The 25279-nt window shown below is 43.8% G+C and overlaps 1 protein-coding gene across 1 annotated transcript in view; it reads right to left on the bottom strand.

Annotated features, from left to right (window-relative positions):
- The window catches only part of LOC140722679 (uncharacterized), a 66081-nt gene that overhangs the window by 21957 nt on the left and 18845 nt on the right, over positions 1–25279 (bottom strand). Inside the window, exon 5 of the mRNA XM_073037384.1 lies at positions 9894–10020. Coding sequence (XP_072893485.1) covers positions 9894–10020 — 127 coding nt within the window. The remainder of the gene's footprint in view (positions 1–9893; positions 10021–25279) is intronic.

Below are 25279 nucleotides of genomic sequence, written 5' to 3' on the forward strand. Positions count from 1 at the left end.
AAAGGACAATTATTTCACAGACGCTGGGTGGCTGGGATATGCTTGGCTCGATACGGTTTTGCTTCCGTTCCTCCCTTTCGTTGGGATCCTGCTCCTCAACGCTCTGACAGTCAGCCACATTTTAATGGCCAGTCGGGTCCGTAAGGGGCTGAAGGGTCAGAGCAAGTGGGAGAACCGCAGTGACCCGGAGTTGGAGAGCAGAAGGAGGTCTGTGGTTTTACTCTTCACCCTCTCCGGCAATTTCATCCTACTGTGGATGACCTGTGTTGTGAATTTCATATATTATCAGGTCCGAGGAATTGGCTTCAATTTCAATGATTCCGAATGGATATTTCATGAGGTCGGGGCTTTGTTGAGGAATTTCAGCTGCTGCACGAACACATTTATTTACGCGGTGACTCAGTCGAAATTCAGGGAGCAGGTGATCAGCGCGGTGAAATACCCGATCACCTCGGTGCTTCAGTTCATTAATAAAGTCCTGTCTTGAGCACAACCTAGATGCAGCTTCACTGTGTCCACTCCGGGATCTATATCTTCATATAGTCTTCAACCCGTTATTCCTAGGCGGTTGTCCAATTGACAGGAATATTGGAAGCAGCAGTGGTGTGGTCCGCAAGAGAATGGAGGGAGATAGGAAAGTCTACCAAAGGAGAGACGTTAAAGATTGGTTGAGTGAGCTGCATGCGTGGGGCCTGTGAAAGGGGAGACTGGGAGAAGGACAGCGAGAAAGTGTGTGTGTGTGTGTGTGTGTGTGTGTGTGTGTGTGTGTGTGTGTGTGTGTGTGTGTGTGTGTGTGTGTGTGTGTGTGTGTGTGTGTGTGTGTGTGTGTGTGTGTGTGTGTATATATATATATATATATACGGGATAGAGAGGGAGAATGAGAGAGAATGCAGAAAAGGTTCACCCGGACGTTGTCAGGACAAGCTGACCAGTGTTATCGGGAGAGGCTGGACAGGCTTGGAATTTAGGAGAATGAGGAGCAACCAAATAGAAACGGTTAAAATTACCAGAGGGTCAGATAGGCCACGCACGAAATGCTGGAGAATCTTTGCAGATCAGGCATCATTTATGGAAAACGGTTAAGGCAAATCTTCTGTCCCCAAACTCTAATCTGGCCTACAGCTCCCCACATCACTCTCCCTAAATGTTAAATTTCATCTCTAACATCCTGCCTCCCTGACCGTAAGTCATAATCAGAATTCTAACTTCACATATATCGGTCCCTAAACTGTAATCTGACATCAAACCCCACCGACACAGCTGTTTCTGAACCACATACTGACCTCTCACCACACACAGACCTGTCACACTACTCTAATCTGATCTCTAACTCACACACATCGTCATTTTCCCCAGCCTGATCGTTTACCCCTTCGCAAGCCTGCCACTAATCCTACACTCACTGCTAACCCCCATACACTGCCCCCAAACACAAATCTGACCTCTGACAACATCACTTCCCAGCCCCTCAATCAGAATCTGCACTCTAATTTGCCACACTCCTGTCCCTAAGCATAATCTAATTTGAACTCTAATAGCCCACATCCCTAAACTATAATTTGCTCTACCTCTCCATAACCTCAGCCTGTTCTCTGCTCCCCAGCTCCCTGTTCCCAAACGTAAAAATGGACTGTCACATCTTCGCATCCCTGCTACTTACCATAATATGAACACTAAATCCCAATATATCTTTCCCAAAATCCTGACTTGAACTCTAAATGCTCTCATCAGTCTCCCCGAACTTTAACCTGACCTCGAACACCCCACATCACTGAACCTAACCCCTCATCTAATCTGACCTCTAATATCCCACATTCCTGCCTCTAAACCCTAACCTTGACCTCCATCCCACCAAAGCCGTGTCTCAAAACGCTAATATGACCATTGACATCCCACATCCCACACCCTAGACACAATCTGACCTCTAACCTGCCACATCCCTCCCCCCGAGAGCTAAATGTGGAGACCTGAAGCACTCCACATCTCTGACTCTAAATCATAACCTGAGCTGTAAATACCCACCCCCGTCCCTAAATCCCAATCTGATCTGACTCTAATACGTGGGCCAGAGCCAAGTGGCAGGTTTGCTTGATACTGTATCTCGACAGAAGAGAACAAGAACCACAAGAGTGATGATTTTCCCACTGGCAGCATAATTACAATCAAGCCAAACAGAGCCACGCTTCTCATCTCCCGGCTCACGAAACATCAATGAAAAAGACTTATCACTCCTCTTTTCCCCACGAAACGACGGGGAACCAGTAAGTCAAACCAAATTTGGGAGCACAGAAAACCAGTCACCACTGAACTCAAAGTGACAGGGTGGAGAGGTGATGAATCGCCAGCAAACCCGGTTAATTTAACCCATGCGATCCCACCCACCCGAAGCAAAATAAAGATCACTTTGAGATGAAGCTTCAAAACTAGGCCTCAAAACGTTCCACTCCCCATATGGTAAAATAATACCACATAAAGAGGTCTAAGATATGGGAAGCTTCGAACTGACATGGTTTTCATTATCTTGGTGTACGGGAGTAACGTAAGCCGGGTTCGATCAGTTCTGCCTGGGTCGCCCGTCCAAGGGTGTTTAGTGATTAACAAAGACCGCAGGTTACATGACTGATGAGGTGTCCCAGCGCACATCCAGTTAAATAAGCCAAGTGGTGTTGAACCAGGTTAATGAAAGATATCGGACATTTTCATGTGGCTGCACAACCCCACCCACCTACATAAACATCGCCCAACCCTACTCATCAGCTTAATCCTAACATCCAAGGGCCCACACATCCCAACTAACAGGACTACTCCCCCACTAACCATGGCCACACAAACGAAAATATTGACACCATGTCCCAACCTCTCTTCTTTCTCCATGGGGAGGCCTGCAACTCCATCTCACAACCCTACGTCTACACCTCACACCTACTCCGCTCCTACAGATCCTATAAACCCTAAACTATACCTCAGGACTCATTCCCTACAATTGAACAGCACCCCATATCAATCATAATTCGTAATCTCATCAGTTTAGCATATTCATAAGCATAATTTTTAAAATCTGTGTAAGGCTAAAGAACATCCCAATAAAGGCTAGTGTTGGTTCAATTTAAAGAAGACGTGGGCCAGAGCAAAATGACAGCGTTGCATGATAGGGAATTCCGAGTGGCGTGATCAAGAAGCACAAGAGGGATGATCTTCCCACTCGTATCATCACAGCATTCACTCCCCGTGCAAATCCCATAATACCTAGCCCAGTGCAGTGCACTCAGGTTAATGAAGCCAGGTGTTGAATAGACAAAGTTAATGGAAGGCTTGGGCCAGATTAAAATGGCTGGACGACCCCATCTGCTAGAACTTCACATATCTCCCGACACTGAACTCCATAACGCTCTTTCCTCCAGCCCCATTTATACATCCCTAAACTTACCCTTAAACCTAATCCTAAAGGCCAAGGGCCTACAACCCAACTAAGCCGATACGAGTCCCGACTATGCCTGGCCACAGCCTCACGAACAAGCTAAGTTAACACCGGGACGCTTCAACGCCCCTCTCTCCTCATGGGAAGGGCTGGTGCACAGGACCGAAGAAGCTGCAGAAAACTGCACTTCGGTACGAGCCGACAAAGTACCCAGGACATCTTCAAGGAGTGGTGTCTCAGAAAGGCAGCGTCCATTATTAACCTCCATCACCCAGGACATGGCCTGGTCTCACTGTTACCATCAGGTAGAAAGTACAAAAGACCGAAGGCACAGACTCAGCGATTCAGGAACAGCTTCTTCTCCTCTTCCTAAATGGACATTGAACCCTTGGACACTACTTCACTTTAAAAAAAATATTTATATATTTAATCTATTCAATATATAGCACCTATACTATAAAATTACTTATTATTGTTATAATAATAATAATAATAATAATAATAATAATAATAATAATAATAATAATAATAATAATAATAATAATAATAATAATAATAATAATAATAATAATAATTTTGTTTGTTTTTATCTTCGATATTATGAATTGCTGCTGCTAATGTAACAAACTTCACGACACATTCCGGTGATAATAAACCTGTTTCAGATTCTGATTCCCCCATTTCAGACTTCACACTCACAAATGAATGTTAACGTTGAATGAAGGGCCTGTTTCTGTGCTGTACTGTTCCATGTTCTCTGTTCTCTGTTCAGAAGAACGAGAGGAGAACTCAGGGAAACACAAAATTATTTCAGGGCTCAGCAGGCAGGATTAAATGAGGATGTTTCCCCTGTCTGAGGAGTGAAGAACTGGGTAGGGGGGGATGGCTGGTGGTGGGAGTCTGTGGAGTCTCGTCATACAGTTAATTTAAAGTCACACAGCCATTCGTTGTAGAGTATAGAATTTTTGCACTTTGGCCCATCACCTCTGTGCTGACCTAATTACCCACCTATACTCATCATAATGGTCGACATTAGGTCAGTCTCCTTCTGTGTCTTGCCTGTTACAGTGTCAGTCCAAGTGTATTTTAAACAGAGGACTGGAGGCCCGTGACCTGCGGAAGTCCGTGCTGGTGTCACGGTTGTTTGTCATTCATATTAATGATTTGGGTGAGAATGTAGGTGACAAAGTTAGTAGGTTTGTGGATGACACTAACAATCACGGTACAGTGAACAACGAAGAGGGATCTCTATGTTTAGAGATCAACTTGATCAACTCTAGAGTTGGGTGGAGTGACATGTTGAAAAATAGATCTTGGCAGGTACGTGGATAAGAAAGGTGGAAAGGAATAACTGGCAAATGAGACTAGCTCAAGTTGGTTGACAAGAGCTGCCCGAGTCTCCCCTCGATCCCTGGGACCGCGCTGCCCGAGTGTTCCCATAGTCCCCGGGGATTCTCTAACTCTCTGCTTTCTCCCCACCACTCCAGCCTCTGTCACCCTGGATGTGGAAACGGCGAGTCCGTGGCTCGAGATGTCTGAGGATCGGAAGAGTGTGAGACACACCCGGACCCGAAGGGATCTCCCTGACACCGGGTAGAGATTCACAGACTGAGCTTGTGTGCTGGGATCAGAGGGATTTACATCAGGGAGACATTACTGTGAGGTGGATGTGGCTGGGAATCGCTGCAGAGTCTGTGGAATCGAAGGGAGGGGTCGGACTGAGACTAGAGACCCGATTCTGGGCCATCAGACGTTATTGTGACGTGTTCCAGCGGGGTTATGAGGTGATCAATGTTGACACCACCCCTGAATCCCGTCTCCCTGCCGGTCCCATTCCAGGGAGGGTGGGAGTTTATCTCAGTTACGAGTCCGGGACAGTGTCATTTTACAACGCGAAGACGAAGGCCCATCTCCACACCTTCACTGGGAATAAATTCATGGGGAAACTTTATCCTCTCTTCGTGAATGAAGATGAAACCCACTGATTGTGAATCTGTGGAGGGTGAAATAAACAGGAGTTGAGAATTACCGATCATTTAATTTTAAATCGTTTACTGCATCCGTCAACGGAACAGAAACACTGCGAATTCAGCAGCAGCCGCGGGCGGTTGTCCTGAGCTGCCCCGGGTCCTAAAGTCCACCCTGATATTCTTTCATGGTTAAATGGGATAATTGGGGTTGGGGCTGACTAGAAAAGGGGAGTCAGGTGCATCTTGGAAAGACCATAAGACATAGGAGCAGAATTAGGCCATTCAGCCCATCGACTCCGCTTCGCCATTCCATCATGTCTGATCCCGGATCCCACTCAACCCCATACACCTGCCTTCTCGCCATATCCTTTGTGGACTGATGTCCGGATCGATCAGGAAATGATAAACTTCCGCCTTAAATATACCAACAGTCTGCGACAGAGCATTTCACAGGGTCACTATTCTCTGGCTGCAAATATTGCTCCTTGTCTCTGTTCAAAAATATATCCCTACAATTTTGCGGTTGTGCCCTCTAGTCTGGATACCCCACCACACGAAACAATCTCTCCATATCCACCCTATCTAGTCCTTTGAAGACTGGATAGGTTTCGAAGTGTAACACCACCGCCAACACCCCTCCCCCCCGCCTTCTGAGATTTGGGATTCAAAATGTTGACAAAACTCCAAGTACGGTCTTACTTGTGTCTTACAGAGGCACATGCATTATCTCCTTTCTTAAAAATTCTATTCCCCTTCAAAGAAATGCCAACATTGCATTTCCTTTCTTTACCATATACTCAATCTGCAAAATAACCTGCTGCAACTCTTGCAGGAAGACTAATGAGTCCCCCTGCACCTCTGATGTTTGAATTTTCTCTCTATTTAAATAATAACCCTCATTATTGTTCCTATGACCAAAATGCTTTATCATACATTTCCCAGCACTGTATTCATTCTGCCACTTTTTAACCAATCTTCCAATTCGTCTAAGTTCTGCTGCAATCGCATTGCTTCCTCAGCACCACCTACTACTCCACCTATCTTCATACCATCTGCAAACTTTGCCAGAAAGCCATCAATTCCAGTCTCTAAATTGTTGACAAACTCTGTGAAAAGTAGCCTCATGTGTGGTGCCTTATCAAAGGCCTTCTGTAAATGATATCCACCGCTCCTTTTCACTTCCTCAAAGCCCTGTAAAGGATTTGTCAGGCACGATTTCCTTTTGCAGAAACAAAGCTGATATTGAATTAGTTCAACATTAGTCTCCAAATACCTTGACAACTCAAAGACTACAATACTTTCCCAACCACTGAAGTCAGGCTAACTGGCCTAGAATCCCTTTCTTTTGCCTTCCTCCCGTCTTAAAGAGTGCAATTTTCCATTTTCCAGTCTCCAGGACCATTCCAGAATCAAGTGATTACCAATGCATCCATTATCTCTTCAGCAGCCTCTCTCGGGACTCTGCGATCTAGTCCATCTGGTCCAGGTGACTTGTCCACTTTAAGACCTTTGAGGCTGTCTACCACTTTTTCATTTGAAATAGCAAAGTCAATCACTCCTGCTGTTATTTCCACAGTGGCTAATTCAACGTATTCTTTAAGTTCATCTGCCATTTTTTTGCCCGCATTACTACCTCACAAGCATCATTTTCCAGTGGAAAAATATCAACTCTCAAATCCCTTTCATTCTTTATGTAATTGAAAAAAATCGTATGCTGTTTTATATTATTGGCTGGTTTGCCCTCATATTTCATCTTTACCATTCTTATCGCTCTTTTAGTTGCCTTTTGTTGGATTTTAAAAGCATGCCAATAATCGAACACCCCACCTAGTTTTGCTACTTTATTAGTCATTTCCTTAGGGTTCACAGTGTCTTTAACTTCCCTTGTCAGCCACGGATGCCTATCCCTGCCATTTGAGAACTTCTTCTGTGGGACATGTCTATCCTATGCGTTGTACAATATTACCAGATACTTCAGACACTTCTGCTCAACCGTCATCCCCTCCAGTATCCTCCTCTAATTCACCTGAGGCAAGTTTCTCATGCCCCTGTAATTCCCTTTATTTCATTGAGAGACAGATAAATGTGACTGAGGCTTCGCCCTCTCAAATTACAGTATGAATTGAATTATATCATGATTACTATCTCCTAATGGTTCCTTTACATTAAGCTCCCGAATAAGAACAGGGTTATTACACAGCACCCAATCGAAGATAGCCCTTCACCGAGTATGCCCAAATACAAGCTGTCCTAAAAAGCCGTCTCGTAAGCATTCAAGAATTTCCCTCTCTTGTGATCCGACACCAACCTGATTTTCCCAATCCCCCTGCATATTGATGTCCCACGATACAATTGTGACATTACCCCTAATACATGGCTCTTCCAGCTCAATTATGTGAGTTAACTTAACGTCACTCCCATAACTTAATAAAGTGTTTACGTTAAAACTATCAACGCCCGAAGTTTGTAAAGAAGTCTGTATTTTATTTATTTCGACCTTAATTGCTGCACACTGAAATAGTATGTGTGTAACCGTTTCATTATTACAAAACAAACACGTCGCAGAATGATGTTTTCCAACACGACATAAAGCGTAATTATGCAGAGGATAGGCAATTCCGTGTCCGTTCCTTGTTTTAACCCCTTCTTCTATTGTCCCAATAGGGTTATGTATTCTGCAAAGGTCTCTGCCATTGTCCATTATCTTACAAGTTACAAAATCTTACTGACTTGTTAAGTGGTATGTTTATACCCACAGCTGATTTTTAACATATTTTGTTGCTAAACAGTCAACCCCATCATTTCCCTCAACAGCGCGATGTGCAGGGCCCATAAGGTGCAGACATATAAACCAAACATTCAATATGAAATAGTGTTTGATGAGTTTCCAACAGTCAATCTGACCTACTGCTAGAATGACCTGTTTTAAGGCTCATAAAAACCGAAAAGGAATCTGAGCCAATTACAAGTTTGTAAGGACAAATTTTCTCCACCCACTGTAAACCTAAAATGATAGATAGATAGATAGATAGATAGATAGATAGATAGATAGATAGATAGATAGATAGATACTTTATTCATCCCCATGGGGAAATTCAACTTTTTTCCAATGTCCCATACACTTGTTGTAGCAAAACTAATTACATACAATACTTAACTCAGTAAAAAAAAATATGATATGCATCTAAATCACTATCTCAAAAAGCATTAATAATAGCTTTTAAAAAGTTCTTAAGTCCTGGCGGTAGAATTGTAAAGCCTAATGGCACTGGGGAGTATTGACCTCTTCATCCTGTCTGAGGAGCATTTCATCGATAGTAACCTGTCGCTGAAACTGCTTCTCTGTCTCTGGATGGTGCTATGTAGAGGATGTTCAGAGTTATCCATAATTGACCGTAGCCTACTCAGCGCCCTTCGCTCAGCTACCGATGTTAAACTCTCCAGTACTTTGCCCACGACAGAGCCCGCCTTCCTTACCAGCTTATTAAGACGTGAGGCGTCCCTCTTCTTAATGCTTCCTCCCCAACACGCCACCAGAAAGAAGAGGGCGCTCTCCACAACTGACCTATAGAACATCTTCAGCATCTCACTACAGACATTGAATGACGCCAACCTTCTTAGGAAGTACAGTCGACTCTGTGCCTTCCTGCACAAGGCATCTGTGTTGGCAGTCCAGTCTAGCTTCTCGTCTAACTGTACTCCCAGATACTTGTAGGTCTTAACCTGCTCCACACATTCTCCATTAATGATCACTGGCTCCATATGAGGCCTAGATCTCGTAAAGATCTAAAAATGGCAAACAATTCTGCTTCAGATACCGAATACTGACTGGTAAGTTATTTCTTTGCTGTTACCTGCAACTGAGGCAGAAAAATGAGCCACAACAGCATTTCCTATTAAGTTACTTTTTGATCCATGTGTAAAAATGGTTAACATATGATAATAATTTCCATTAATATACTGCTGAGCAAACAGAATCTCAGGCAGCACAGAATCCTTAGAATTTATTAAATCGTGTATCCTAACGACAATTGAAAAAAAGTGGAGCTAGCGAGAAATATCTTGCATATTTCATAATCCATATTGCATAATCCAATGCACCCGTATTCCCAGCATGATAAGAACCCAAATTTAAAACACGCTTTGAGCGATGTTCACAACAGACCTCCAACACACCTTTAACATTTCTTTGTCTCCTCCAATTAATAAAGGAATGTTAGCATCAACTTCGACCTCTGTAATTGTAAGAACAATTGTCCCATTTCAACCAGTAAAGCCGAAGAAGGGGGCGACCTAACTGCACCACAGCACAATCTGAAAGCCTGTGCTTGTAGCACACCAAGAGATGTTAAATTTGAAGATGAAGCTGATTCAGTCATAATCAAGTACAGATCGAACTAAACAAATACAAACGGTCAACAAATATTTCCGTGTTGCACCTGAAGAATACCCACATAAATATCTGGAGATATTTAATGCTCCTTTACAGTTATCAATTATTTTACTGATATGGTGCTTCCATATCTGCTTATTATCCATGTTGTTCGGCAGTTGCCGCCGATTGAACGCGGTGCCCGACGGGAGTTCTAGTTCTAGTAAAGCATGTTTTTTGTGCTTTATGTGTAGCAGTTTCTATTAAGAACAATTTATGTCATTTATCACCCTTTACATTACCCTACAATGGCATCATAACAATGGGGCCTGTGGTGGCGGAGGGGGGAATCTGTCACATTCAGTTCTGGGATCAGTACACAGTCACTATCCAATTTCCTTCTGACTCTAGTCCTTGAGTCCCGGCTAGTCCTGCCTTTCTCAATTAATCACGTCCTTTCTGTGGCGGCTGTCCATAGATGCACACAGTATTCCAAATGTGATCTCCAAAACATAGAACAATGCAGCAGGGAACAGTCCCTTCTGCTCACTGTGTTCTTCTGAACCAATTGAACTGGTCATTTCCTGCCTTACTAAACCAATCCCTTCAGTCTATGCAAGGTCCACATCCCTCCATTCTCCACACATTGAGATGGCATCCGATAGCCCCCATTGCATCTGCCTCCACCTCTACCCCTGGTATTCAGTCCAGTCAATCACCACTATGAGTATGAGAAAATAACTTGCAACGTACATCTCCTTTAAACATTCTGAGTCAGCTTTAACATCACTCTCTTATGTAAGTTGTTCTTTTTACAGCAGCTGTCAGGAAATTACACTAAATTACAGAATAAATTACACTAAATTACAGAATAAATTGTTCAGAAAAGGACTAACGAGGTAGTGCTCCCCCTTTCACCATGAATACATGCCCTCTGGTATTAGACTTTTCACCCAAGGGATAAACACCGGCTGTCCAATAAACCTGCAGCACATAACTCCTTTAAACATTCTGAGTCATGTTTAACATTAACGTCTAATAACATTTGCTTTTTACAGCAGCAGTCAGGAAAATGATAGATAGATAGATAGATACTTTATTCATCCCCATGGGGAAATTCAACATTTTTTCCAATGTCCCATACACTTGTTGTAGCAAAAACTCATTACATACAATACTTAACTCAGTAATAATATGATATGCATCTAAATCACTAACTCAAAAAGCATTAATAATAGCTTTAAAAAAAGTTCTTAAGTCCTGGCAGTTGAATTGTAAAGCCTAATGGCATTGGGGAGTATTACACTAAATTACAAAATAAACTAACAGTGCAAGAAAGGACTAATGAGGCCCTGTTCTCCCTTACACCTGCAGCACGTGTCCTCTGGTATTGGACATTTCAACCTCAGGCTGTCCACCCTCTCTGTTCCTCTGACGCACTGACTCTCCCACGTGCACCTGGATTATCCTGGAGCAAATATCATTTTCAGAATTTCCCCAAATGACTGCCTAACATTTAAATAATGGAAAAAAAAACAATTTTCACCGCTCAAAGTGAAATTATTATTACAGTTTGTATAAAAGAAACATCCTTGATATGTGTTATTCTCTCTATTGGGTTTCACTTTAGATTATGAGGACACTTAGTCCTCGTTTATTGTCATTTAGTAATGCATGCATTAAGAAATGATACAATGTTCCTCCGGTATGATATCACAGAAACACAAGACAGACCAAAACTAACTGACAAAAAACACATAATTATAACAATAGTTACAACAGTGCAAAGCAATACCGTAATTTGATAAGAGCAGATCATGGATACGGTAAAAATAAAAGTCTCAAACTCCTCGATAGCCCATCATCTCATGTAGACGGTAGAAGGAAGAAAAACTCTTCCTGCCATGAACCTCCAGCGCTGCAAAATGTCCGGATGCAGCCTCTGGAAGCATCCGACCACAGCCACCTCTGAGTCCGTCCGAAAACTTCGAGCCTCCGACACCGAGCACCGTCTCTGACGAGCGCTTCGACCCCGACCCCGGCCGCCAAGCAACAGGCAAAGCCGAGGATTCGGGGCCTTTCTCTCCGGAGATTTTTCGATCGCACAGTAGCAGGCGGCAGCGAAACAGGCATGTCAGAAATTTCACCGGATGTTCCTCGGTGTTTCTCACGTCCGTCCCCATCAAATCAGGATTGTTCACTGCCTCCTACTTAACAGAAAACAGATATTCATTCTGGAGTGGCCGCGCGCGCTGCCGTCGCTCCGCCATCTCCACTTGGTACAATCTGTAGGGTTTTGGGGGTGATTTAGTTTTCATTAAAACAAAGAAGCAGCGAGGGATTTAGTTCTCAATTCTCTACACCAAATTCCAGAACAGTTAGTGGCAGCAACGTCCATTAATTTGGAGTGTTAACCACCATGTATTCAATGCCCACCCTATTTATATTCACGTTAGCCAATCAAGGGGAAGGCGGAAACTGGTGTGTTTGACATTGGATTATCCAACCAGCACCAGACTAGAACTCCCGCTGTCTTGTGGGAAAGTCGGTCTGTGAGGTTGGTGGGCGGGAATATGGATAGATGGACATATTCACAGACCAATGGATGACCGGCATTTCAGACTAGTTCGTTGACTGACACCTGGCGAGTCAAGGACAGTGGTTTGCCCCTCCCCAGAAGCACACTATCCTAATGTCCCAGACCTGCTGGTCAATCGTCCCCGGAATAAAAACTGAGAGATCAGGCGGTGAACGTGAGGAGTTGGCCTCCGGACTGGAGAAACTGTGGCCGCGTCCGGCTTGTGCTCAGGACGCAGCTTTATCAATAAAATGAGGCACCGAGGGGACAGAATATTTCACCGCCCTAATTATCTGTCCCCTGAATTTTGACTGAGTCACCGCGTAAAAAAAATGTGTTTGTGCAGCAGCTGAAATCACAGATTTTTTTGGAGACTGTGGATTTGGAGTTGTGACGTGTTTTAATTTCCAATACGTTTATAACCTCTGTACTTTGCCCTTTCAACGGGTGGACATAGATTTTGTGGTGCGCTCTTATTCGGGGATGTGTGTTGTCGAATATGGGATTGCACTCGAATCAGCGTATGCCAGCCGGTTTAGATTTACACAAGAATTCCGGGTTGCGTGCGAGTGTTTAATATCGAGTCAGCCGTTTTGTGCACTGTTTGAAAATGACTCTTTCGGATTAGCTAATGTGCATGTGGAGTTTTCAGCGGGTTGGTCTGTAAAATGATTATGGAGTGCGCTCCTGTTTAGGGATGCGCGCAGATATGGGGGTGCTCACGGATTTAGTGTTACAGCCTGATTCGGGTACGTCAGCCGGTCTGGAGTTGCAAATTAGGTTTCGGTTGCGTAAAGACAGCCATTTTCTGAACTATTTGAACGGATTTCAACTGTTCGGTAACCCATTATGCATGCGGGAATACGCACTGATTCGTTGATTGTGTAGATTTAGGGAAGCCTTGTCAAATAGGGGGATGCCCACTGATTTGAGGGTGCCCGTTGAATTAGGAGTGATAGGTCAACATAGGGATTTTTTTCGGATTTCGGGGTCTCTCAGAGTTGTGGTGTCTGCGGGTTTGGAGTTGTGACGGATCCCAAGGTCGTTTGATTTATAGATACTTTCCTTACCAATGCACTGAAAAGATTCTTGCTCAGGAATAATCTAATGTTCACGTCGAGGTGTTTGGGGCGGACGGAGTTGACGTTGCATGAGTATTTGGGGGAGCACGAGGGGTGGGGATGTCTGTGGATTTGGGTGTACACACTGATTTGCGGGTTGCTTGCGGATTTGGAGGGGTGCACAGATTTGGGGGTGAACATGGATTTGGGTGTACGTGCTTTTGAGAATGCGTCGGCCAACATGGGATGCACAGTAATTTGCAGATGGACACAGATTTAGTGGTATGTAGGCCACATACGGGGCACACACCGATTTGCAGAAGTGCGCAGATCGGGTTGTGTTGTCAAATATTGTGGTTCACTTGGATTGGGCGTGCATTCCAAATTGGGTGTGAATGAGCGGGTTGACTGTTTAGTTACAAAAGCTGTTAAAGATTCAACTCCAGATAAAGACCTTCCACTTTGTAAATCAGAACCTGCTTCAGGGTTTGCAGGGTTAAGAATTAGAGGCTTATGGTAAATCTAGTGGGACACTGGGCAGAAGGGGAGACAACTTTACAGAATATTTCAGGGTGAAGGTGATCAGGTGGATAGAAATCAAAGGCAGATTTCATTACAATCGTTGCGAACGGATATCTTTCATTTCAGTTGTGGGAATGAGTTTAATTTGATTCTCTCTATTGGGTTTCACTTGGTACAATCTGTAGTATTTTGGGGGGTAATTTAGTTTTCATTAGAACAAAGAAGCAGCGAGAGTTTTATTTCCCAAGTCCTTACACAAAATTACAGTTCAATTAGTGGCGGGAACGCGCATTAAGTTAGAGTGTCAACCACCATGTATCCAAAGCCCGCCTTATTTATATTCACGTTAGCCAATCATTCAAGGAGAAAGCGGAAACTGATGCGTTTGACATTGGATTATCCAACCAGCATCAGATTAGAATTCCCGCTGTCTTGTGGGAAAGTCGGTCTGTGCGGTTGGTGGGCGGGAATAGGGATAGATGGACATATTCACAGACTAATGGATGGCTGGAATTCCAGAGTCGTTCGTTGACTGACAGCTAGCGAGTCCAGGACAGTGGTTTATCCTTCCCCAGAAATACACTATCCTAATGTCCCAGACCTGCCGGTCGATGGGACAGTTGGCCCCGGAATAACAACTGGGAGATCAGGCGGTGAATGTGAGGAGCTGCTACTGGATTGGAGACACTGCGACCGCCTCCGGCTTGTGATCAGGACGCAGCTTTATTAATAAAATGAAGCACCGAGGAGACAGAATATTTCACTGCCCTAATTATCTGTCCCCTGAATTTTGACTGAGTCACCGCGTAAATAAATGTGTTTGTGCAGCAGCTGAAATCTCTCAGCAAAACCCCGAGGTACATAAAGATCCATTCAGAATCATTGAAATCGTATCCTTTTCCTGAGACCTGATAATATATGAAGTTTACAACCAGTGTCATCCACAGGAGGATGAAGCTGCCGGAGAGGGTGAAGAGTAAAACTACAGACCTCCTCCTGCTCTCCATCTCCGGGTCACTGCGGTTCTCCCCCTTGCTCTGATCCTTCAGCCCCTTACGGACCCGACTGGCCACTAAAATGTGTCTGACTGTCAGAGCGTTGAGCAGCACGATCCCAGCGAAAGGGAGGAACGGAGTTAAAACCGTATCGAGCCAATCATACACTACCCATCCGGGGTCAGTGAAGTAACTGTCCATCAGTTTATAGAACCACGGTACATTGTCGATTATCATCCGGGGTTCCAATATGAAGTATCGGGGAACGTTTCTCAGACAGGTCAGTATGCCGGTTGATGTCAGAACCACAGTCGCAGTTTTCCCGGTGCAATATTTTATTTTCAGTTTCTGGCAGCAAATGGCGACAAACCGGTCAAAGGTGAAAGCGACGGTGAACCAGACAGAACAGTGCGTGGCTGTGAAGCTCAGTACATCGGTAACACTGCACAGAGGGGTGATGCCCAGAAAACTCCACGGGAAGTAATACGTTCCAATTCGAATCAAAATGACGTCGGTGACAATGGTCAGTAGATCGGCCGCTGCCATGGCCACCAGGTAGCGAGTGGTGCAGGTAGAGAGGCCGCACTTTCCCCGGGACAGGATCACAATCGCAACTAAATTCACTGTGCGTTGGGTGAGGGGGGGGGGGGAGAGGAGGGAGAGGGGGCGGGAGACGGGGAGAGGGGAGGGGAGGGAGAGGGCGATGGGGTGGGGGAGGGGGACGGGGCAGAGAGAGTGAGGGAGAGAGAGAGAGATAACAGACAGAGGGCATTACTGAAACAATTCCTCAAGGGATCGGGTTTCAGCTAAAGGTCTGCAGCTCTACAGTCTATGAACGGCTGCTAATTTAATGGGTCACTGTCTCTAACCTGCCTTCTTCAGTGTGGGGATAAGACAATGTGTGGACAATCGTCGGCGATAAAAGCGATCTGCATGAACAACAAAGATCGGTGCTGATCCCGATTCCAGTCACTAACGTGGCCGGTTTCACTGATTTAACCGTGACTGACCAGGCCCCTGGAAACTCAGCGTCTAATGGGGCCGAGAAATGATACGGAGGGAAGCAACACACAAAAAGTACTGGAGGGACTCAGCAGCTCAGGCAGCATCCATGGAATTGAACAAACTTCGGTTTTGGGCCGAGACGTTTCAACAGGACGAAGCGGTGCAATTTACGACGCGTCTCAGAGGGAAAGCAGGAACAACTCAGTAACCTGAGTCTGAGCGGCTCCGTTAATGGATTAATTCTACAGCGCAGCTCAATTCGATAACTCTCGTCAGCAGATCCGCGGACACCGGTTCAGATGATCAGACCCAATTATTAACGCGTACAACAAGCTGGAGGAGCTCAGCAGGTCGGACAGCATCCGTGGAAACGCGTCTCGGCCCAAAACGTTGACTGCTCGTTTCCACGGATGCTGTCCGACCTGCTGAGTTCATCCAGCTTGCTGTACGTGTTGCTTTGACCCCAGCTGTGCACTTTGTGTTTACAGACCCAGTTATTGACCGACAGGCAGTGAGATCCGACAGTGACAAACTCCACAGGGAGACATGAAACACAGGACCAGGGTTTCTCTCTGGTCAATAACTCAGAAACAGTGAACTTTACAACGTAAACCGATCCCAGTCCCAGCTTGCGGGAGAACTGCCTGTCCCCACACTGGGACAACTCCGGACAAGGTGTCATTGAAGGCAAGAACAACGTTCGAGTCGATCCCGTGAGTTTGATGAGAGACAGGAGTTTAGTTCCGCTTGTTATTAAATATGAAATATCAGAGTGTTGAACTGACAGGATCAATATCTCTGACGGATATTTCTACAATAATCATCAAGTTAGAAGCTTGTCAAATGATCATAAACAGATTCACATGGTTAACACATAGAAATACCAAACATGAATTGCTCTGCTCACTCACCAGGAACTCCAATGACGGCGATGAACACGAACAATATTTTCTCCACATTACTGTACCTATCGAACAATGCGGGCATTTTCTCTGTCCATTGACCTGTCCCCCTGTGCTACAGGCGATCTCTCGGAATGAAATGTTAAGGCAGCACATGCCTGCGGTTTTAATAGAATTTAGCGACTCCACAGGGACACATTTCAACAGATTTAAAAATAACAGTTTTAAAATTATTTACAAAACAATTATGTCAGGCAGGTGCAATCCCCGTGGTGACACATTGCGATTAAATAATTAACTAGTGCAATGTTTGGACTGTTTGTGTGAATTAGTTTGTTCCAACAAAGGTGACTGAACCTTCAGTGGTATCTTAGCAATTCAATGTGCTCCCACTGTAAATATGTACTTCAATGGAGCCAACTGAGACACACAGAATATTGAAGTAAATTATGTCATTGTAGCTTGTAAAATTGTATTGAATCACCTACTGTTACCATTCTTCTCGAGAGTATAAACACTTGGATTAGTTTGTGTTTGGGGTCTCTAACGAGGGGGTCGCTAAGAAAAGATCTGCTTGTGATGGTGAATAAACACTTTCATATCCACAAAACCCGCCAACATCTTCAGTGATTTAGTCACAGTCAGAACATTTCGGTTCGGTCCAGGACCCACCCTTAACCCTAATACATGGCCATAAAGTCTAGTAGGGGGCTGAGTATGTTTCAATCATATCACCACGTATGTGTTAAAGAACACGGCGGAGCGCTGGAGAGGCGGATAAGAAAGTGTGTAGCGTGTCTCTGTGTCTCTATGTATCGACCCATTGTCTCTGCCTGACTATACACGTATCCACAGACCTCAAGTTCAATTTATCCCCTCGATTCAGTCCCGTATCTTCTCTTTCCCAAAGTGTTGCATTGAACGTGGCCATGTTTAGGGTGGGTCAAGAGTCTCCGGCATTCCAAATAAAGTTTATGGGGCGGCTTCCTACTTTAGTTTCTACAAGCGGTCCAGCTGCACCATCCAACCACGTGGTGAACACACATTCAACTTGGACTCCCCATAGGTAACTCTGGATACAAGTCGTGGCTTTTCATCAGCACCATGGGCAACCATTGTACGTAACACAGTTGTCCTTCCAGGGGCAATGGGCCATTGTTACATCCTGACCATTCCCAACCCACCTGGGCTGTGGGCAATCAACGGCAAAATAAACTTTCTGTCCAGAATTGCATCATTTCTTTGGGGATCCAGTATTCATAACAGCGGGAACGTAAGTGTTCCAACCACGTGTTTGACTACCCAGCCATTAGGCGGCGCTGTTGAGCTCGGTGGCAGCTCATCCTGATCAGCACCCCGTCTCCCTTCATTCTGCCACTGCACACCTTGTTCTGTGATAGGGTCGTTTTAGAACCATTTTTCCCCTTAACCTCCTCTGTACCTTTCTCCCTCAATCCCTTTTCCCTCATTCGCATCATCCTTCTGACAGCCCATGCTTCAGCATGTGTGGGTTTTGAATGGATCAATCATTTCACACCCCCTTCTGCTTTCCTCGGTACTGTGCGATACCAAGTTCCTCGGCCAGTTCCTACTCTGTCACGGAGTCAAATTTTGCGTATCCAAAGTAGGACCAAAATCACTCGAGGAAACCGGCCACAACATCGTCACAGATATAGAAGGTTCCACTGTCTGCAGTCATGCAAAATCTCCACTGTCACCTCTATTAGTCCAGCAGCTTCTAATGGTGCTTTCTTTACATCACCCAGTGTCCCCTGGGCGGGTGCCTGTTCCTCCGGCAGGGCTGAAGGGAAAGCTGAAGTTAGACAGAGAAGGGTTAGCTTCCCCGCCTCCGTTTCATATAAACCGTGAGTTACCCTGTCTGCTGAATGCACTGGGAAAGTTTCCGAGAATCATCACTCAATCACAGCTCCAGCACTCAATTGGGCCACGTCAAAGGGACAGAATACCGTGTCACACACGCTTCACACCCCCGGCTCCGGTGTGTCCTGCAGTTCCTCCATTACTACAGGCGCCATTGGGGCACTGAGTATTGAAGGTTCCACCCACTCTCGGAAGAATCAGCTGCGAGGCGGGCCACTTCCCCCATAATCCTCGCTTTTATACTGTTAGTCCCGGAGTGCAGGGACAAAGGATGGCAGACGTGGCTGTTCCTCATGGAGACCGACTGTAGTGGGTTCCCGGCACGGCCAGCATGGAGGTTGCTGTCTGTGCTGGGCCTTGATGAAAAGAGCAAGAAGCAAGCAGCTGGCAGGATGGGGGAGGAAGCAGAAAGAGCCCCTGACCGGGTATGGAGCTGGAGAGAGGGGTTGAGCTGGAGGTCAGGAACAGATGGGCAGTGACTTGGCCCTCACTTCTGATCAACCAACTGGACAGTGTAGTGGTTAAGGGTTGAAACACTCTGTGAAGGTTGGGCATTACCTGACCATATCTGCCCCTGGCCAAAGGCTACGATTACCTCATCAGGTGACTGAAGAGAGCAACCCGGTGTGTGATACAAGCGTCGCTTCATCACCCCAATCTACATCACCATCATCGTCAGTCCTCGCACATATCACTCCTCTCCGAGCTGAGAGTTCACTTTGCAGATTTTCCATCTGTTTTAAACACTTGCGATCAGCGCAGCCTTTCCTCTCAGCTGCCGATTTCTTCATGACATTCACAACAGCCGTAAATCAGGGGATCCCATTTTGTCCAAATTATCGAGCATTTCTTCTCTCAGTCCCTTTCATGGGGGTTCTTCCTTGTGAGGGTTAGTCTCAGGAGTTATCACACCTTTGAATTTGAAACACTTAACTTGTTAAACACCTCTTATCAGTTTAGAGGATGCATGTAATTCTTGTTGGCTGAAGTCCATCGGGCTGATGACTAACAGATTTCTATTGGATGTAGACCAAAGGCTACACAACTTCTTGCCAAAGGTGACTTCTTTTGTTCTCTTCAGCTCTGGTTCAGACACTCGGCAGAAATAACGAGATTCCTTCTGCAAACCTGCCACTGTACATAATACACACCTTATCTCAGAGTGGCTTCAGGTTCAGAGATAACGAGATTCCTTCTGCAAACCTGCCACTGTACATAATACACACCTTATCTCAGAGTGACTTCAGGTTCAGAGATAACGAGATTCCTTCTGCAGACCTGCCACTGTACATAAAACACAGCTTATCTCAGAGTGACTTCAGGTTCAGAGATAACGAGATTCCTTCTGCAGACCTACCACTATACATAATACACACCTTATCTCAGAGTGATTCAGGTTCAGAGATAACGAGATTCCTTCTGCAAACCTGCCACTTTACATAATACACACCTTATCTCAGAGTGACTTCAGGTTCAGAGATAACGAGATTCCTTCTGCAGACCTGCCACTGTACATAATACACACCATATCTCAGAGTGACTTCAGGTTCAGAGATAACGAGATTCCTTCTGCAGACCTGCTACTGTACATAATACACACCTTATCTCAGAGTGACTTCAGGTTCAGAGATAACGAGATTCCTTCTGCAGACCTGACAGTGTACATAATACACACCTTATCTCAGAGTGACTTCAGGTTCAGAGATAACGAGATTCCTTCTGCAGACCTGCCACTGTACATAATACACACCTTATCTCAGAGTGACTTCAGGTTCAGAGATAACGAGATTCCTTCTGCAGACCTGCCACTGTACATAATACACACCTTATCTCAGAGTGACTTCAGGTTCAGAGATAACGAGATTCCTTCTGCAGACCTGCCACTGTACATAATACACACATTATCTCAGAGTGACTTCAGGTTCAGAGATAACGAGATTCCTTCTGCAGCCCTGCCACTGTACATAATACACAGCTTATCTCAGAGTGACTTCAGGTTCAGAGATAACGAGATTCCTTCTGCAGACCTACCACTATACATAATACACACCTTATCTCAGAGTGATTCAGGTTCAGAGATAACGAGATTCCTTCTGCAAACCTGCCACTTTACATAATACACACCTTATCTCAGAGTGACTTCAGGTTCAGAGATAACGAGATTCCTTCTGCAGACCTGCCACTGTACATAATACACACCATATCTCAGAGTGACTTCAGGTTCAGAGATAACGAGATTCCTTCTGCAGACCTGCTACTGTACATAATACACACCTTATATCAGAGTGACTTCAGGTTCAGAGATAACGAGATTCCTTCTGCAGACCTGCTACTGTACATAATACACACCTTATCTCAGAGTGACTTCAGGTTCAGAGATAACGAGATTCCTTCTGCAGACCTGACAGTGTACATAATACACACCTTATCTCAGAGTGACTTCAGGTTCAGAGATAACGAGATTCCTTCTGCAGACCTGCCACTGTACATAATACACACCTTATCTCAGAGTGACTTCAGGTTCAGAGATAACGAGATTCCTTCTGCAGACCTGCCACTGTACATAATACACACCTTATCTCAGAGTGACTTCAGGTTCAGAGATAACGAGATTCCTTCTGCAGACCTACCACTATACATAATACACACCTTATCTCAGAGTGATTCAGGTTCAGAGATAACGAGATTCCTTCTGCAAACCTGCCACTTTACATAATACACACCTTATCTCAGAGTGACTTCAGGTTCAGAGATAACGAGATTCCTTCTGCAGACCTGCCACTGTACATAATACACACCATATCTCAGAGTGACTTCAGGTTCAGAGATAACGAGATTCCTTCTGCAGACCTGCTACTGTACATAATACACACCTTATATCAGAGTGACTTCAGGTTCAGAGATAACGAGATTCCTTCTGCAGACCTGCCACTGTACATAATACACACCTTATCTCAGAGTGACTTCAGGTTCAGAGATAACGAGATTCCTTCTGCAGACCTGCCACTGTACATAATACACACCTTATCTCAGAGTGACTTCAGGTTCAGAGATAACGAGATTCCTTCTGCAGACCCGCCACTGTACATAATACACACATTATCTCAGAGTGACTTCAGGTTCAGAGACAACGAGATTACTTCTGCAGACCTGCCACTGTACATAATACACACATTATCTCAGAGTGACTTCAGGTTCAGAGACAACGAGATTACTTCTGCAGACCTGCCACTGTACATAATACACACATTATCTCAGAGTGACTTCAGGTTCAGAGATAACGAGATTACTTCTGCAGACCTGCCACTGTACATAATACACACCTTATCTCAGAGTGGCTTCAGGTTCAGAGATAACGAGATTACTTCTGCAAACCTGACAGTGTACATAATACATTGTTTATGTGAGAGTGATTTCAGGCTTACAATGGGAATACCAGAAACTTCTTGTGTTCAGTTGATCTGATTAGGTTATCCCACAGCAATCAGTACACAAAATGGGGGTTACAGAGCAGCTTCAAAAAATGGCAGCCTCTATTCCTTCGACCTCATGGCAAAAACACAGACAATTGTTCACTCTACATCCACTGTCATTGACCCATTCACGTTTGATGTTTTTTTTTGCATATGTTAATTCCTTCCTGACCCACAGTGGTGTGTTTTAGTGCAGAGCAGATGGGATGCTCCTCCTGTCAGATGTGGGAATTCTGGAGATCTAACAGTTTCCCTCCTGATTATTTGTATGAAGTGCACCCAATCACAGTGCCTGACTGACTGGTTCAGGGAGTTGGATGTACTCAGGATCATTCGGGAGCCTGAAGATACTATCAATGAGACATCTGAAGAGATGGCCACACCCAGAGTACAAGCTTTGGATAGGAGAAGCGTGACCACCAGCAGAGGTAAGGGCCATTAGGAAGACCATTAGGTCATTAGGATGCCCAAATTACTGAATCCGAAATTCATAAAGCTATTTTTTCAATGCAATCTGGTAAGGCTCCTGGACTTTATGGTTATCCTGTAGAATATTATAAAAAAAAATTGGAAAATTGCTTTCCCCATATACGTTGGAGATGCTTAAAGATTCTTTTGTGAAAAGTGATTTACCCTCTACTTTTTATGAGGTTTCTATTTCTTTAATCCTTAAAAAGGATAAAGATCCGACTGACTGTGCCTCATACAGACCTATTTCATTATTGAATGTTGATGCTAAGATTCTGTCAAAGATAATGGCCAATCGGTTGGAGAGTCTTTGGGTAAAATCATTTTGAAAGATCAAACAGGCTTTATAAAGGGTCGTTATTCTTTTTCAAATGTTTGGAGACTATTTAACATTATATATTCGCCCGCTTCTGAAACTCCACAATGCGTGGTATCTTTGGATGCTGAAAAAGAATTTGATCGTGTTGAATGGAAATATTTACTTAATGTCTTAGAAACATTTGGTTTTGGTATTAACTTTAATAATTGGATTAAAATGATATATAAAGCTTCTATTGCCACTGTTGTCACTTTTTTTCAGCTATCAGGGGATTTTGATGGGATTGGTTCTATTATTCTATCTTTTATTTGGGATAATAAAAGACCAAGAATTAGTCAATGTCATTTACAAAAGTTGAAAAAGGACGGAAGTCTCGCTTTGCCCAATCTAAGAATTTATTATTGGGCTGTTAATTTGCGATACATGTCCTTTTGCTTATATTAGGGTGATAGGAATGATCGGCCAATTTGGGTAAAACTGGAACTGAGAGCTGCGAAACAGTTTTATTTAACTCCGTTATTAGGAGTTGCTCTACTTATACAATTAGCTAAAGTTGATAATTTAAACCTATATCCTGTGGTTAAGCACTCTTGGCAAATTTGGCTCCAGTTCCACAATTTTTTTAATGTTAAAAATTTTAAACTTTGTAGTATAATTTATCGTAATCACCTTTTTAAACCTTCCTGGAGCGATCCATTTTTTTTACTTTGGAAAAATAAAGGTATTACTTCTTTTTTTAGATTTATTTAAAGAAGGCAGAATGATGTCTTTTGAACAATTACTCGATAAATATTCTCTCTCATATTCATACTTTTTACAATACCTTCAAGATAGATATTATTTCAGAGATTCAAAAAATATTTAAGTAATTGTCCTTACATATTGGAGGCTGACTTATTAGAGATTAGTATGAATAAGAACCCTTCGATGAAAGGTTCTATTGGAAGAATTTATAATTTATTATTACAATGGGATAAGCGTCCTTTACTTAAGATTAAACAAGATTGGGAGGAGGAACTCAGTTTGACGTTGATATGGGAGGATTGGACACAGATTCTGAAGCTGTTTAACTCTTCTTCGATCTGTGCTAGTCATTCACTGATTCAAATTAAAATTGTACATCGTTATCATTTGTCGAAGGAGAGACTTTCTAAAATATTTCCCAATGTTGACAAGTATTGTGATAGATGTAAAACTGAGATAGCTACACTGACACATATGTTCTGGTCAAGTTCTATATTAAAATAGTTTTGGAAGTCAGTCTTTTCGACAATTTTAAAGCACTCAGAATCAACTTAAAACCTAATAAATTGACTGTGCTTTTTGGAATAATTCCTCAATTTATCCATGGTATTTCTGTGTCTGACCAACAAGTTATTGCGTTTGTTGCATTGATAGCTGGGAGGGCCATCTTGTTGAAATGGAAGGACATACCAGCTCTTACTTTGTCACAATGGTTCTCTCAAGTGATGCTGTGTCTGAGTTTGGAGAAAAATAGAAGTCGAACCTTTGAACCTTTATTTGATTTTGAGAAGAGATGGGGCTCATTTGCTCGTTATTATAATTTCAGTTAACTGATAGATTTCCTCCACCATCTAAGTGTCACTGCTTTTTGATATATCTTTGTTTCTTGTTGGCGGTTTGATGTTTATTTTTAGAAGCTTTTTGTATGACGCCTTGCTCCGGGGTTGTACCCCCAATGGGTTTCTTTTTTCTCTCACTTTTCTTGCTTAGTAGGGTTTTTTAATTCACAAAAATGTTCAATTTTTAAGACAATTTGTTTTGAGGCATTGTGAGTGTTGTTACTTCAATGTACCTGTGTTTTTTTGAATAATAATAATAATAATAATAAGAAGAAGAAGAAGAAGAAGAAGAAGAAGAAGAAGAAGAAGAAGAAGAAGAAGAAGAAGAAGAAGAAGAAGAAGAAGAAGAAGAAGAAGAAGAAGAAGAAGAAGAAGAAGAAGAAGAAGAAGAAGAAGAAGAAGAAGAAGAAGAAGAAGAAGAAGAAGAAGAAGATTTGAAAAGAAGCATCTGAAGAGGTGGCCACACCCAGAGTACAAGCTTCGGATAGGAGAAACGTGACCACCAGCAGAGGTAAGGGTCATTAGGAAGACAGTGCAGGGTTGTCCTGTGGGCATTATCCTCAGCAGAACACCTTGTTGGATACTGCTGGGTGGGTGGTGGTTGACCCATTGGGGCACGGCAGCAACAGAAAGGCCGGTAGCACTGTCGGCTCTGATGCTCAATAGGGAAGTGTAAATTCAGGCTTTGCGGTAGTTATAGGAGATGACAGTCAGGGGAGAGAAAGGAGATTC

This window comes from Hemitrygon akajei, unplaced genomic scaffold (assembly GCF_048418815.1).
Source record: "Hemitrygon akajei unplaced genomic scaffold, sHemAka1.3 Scf000083, whole genome shotgun sequence".
NCBI lineage: Eukaryota > Metazoa > Chordata > Chondrichthyes > Myliobatiformes > Dasyatidae > Hemitrygon > Hemitrygon akajei.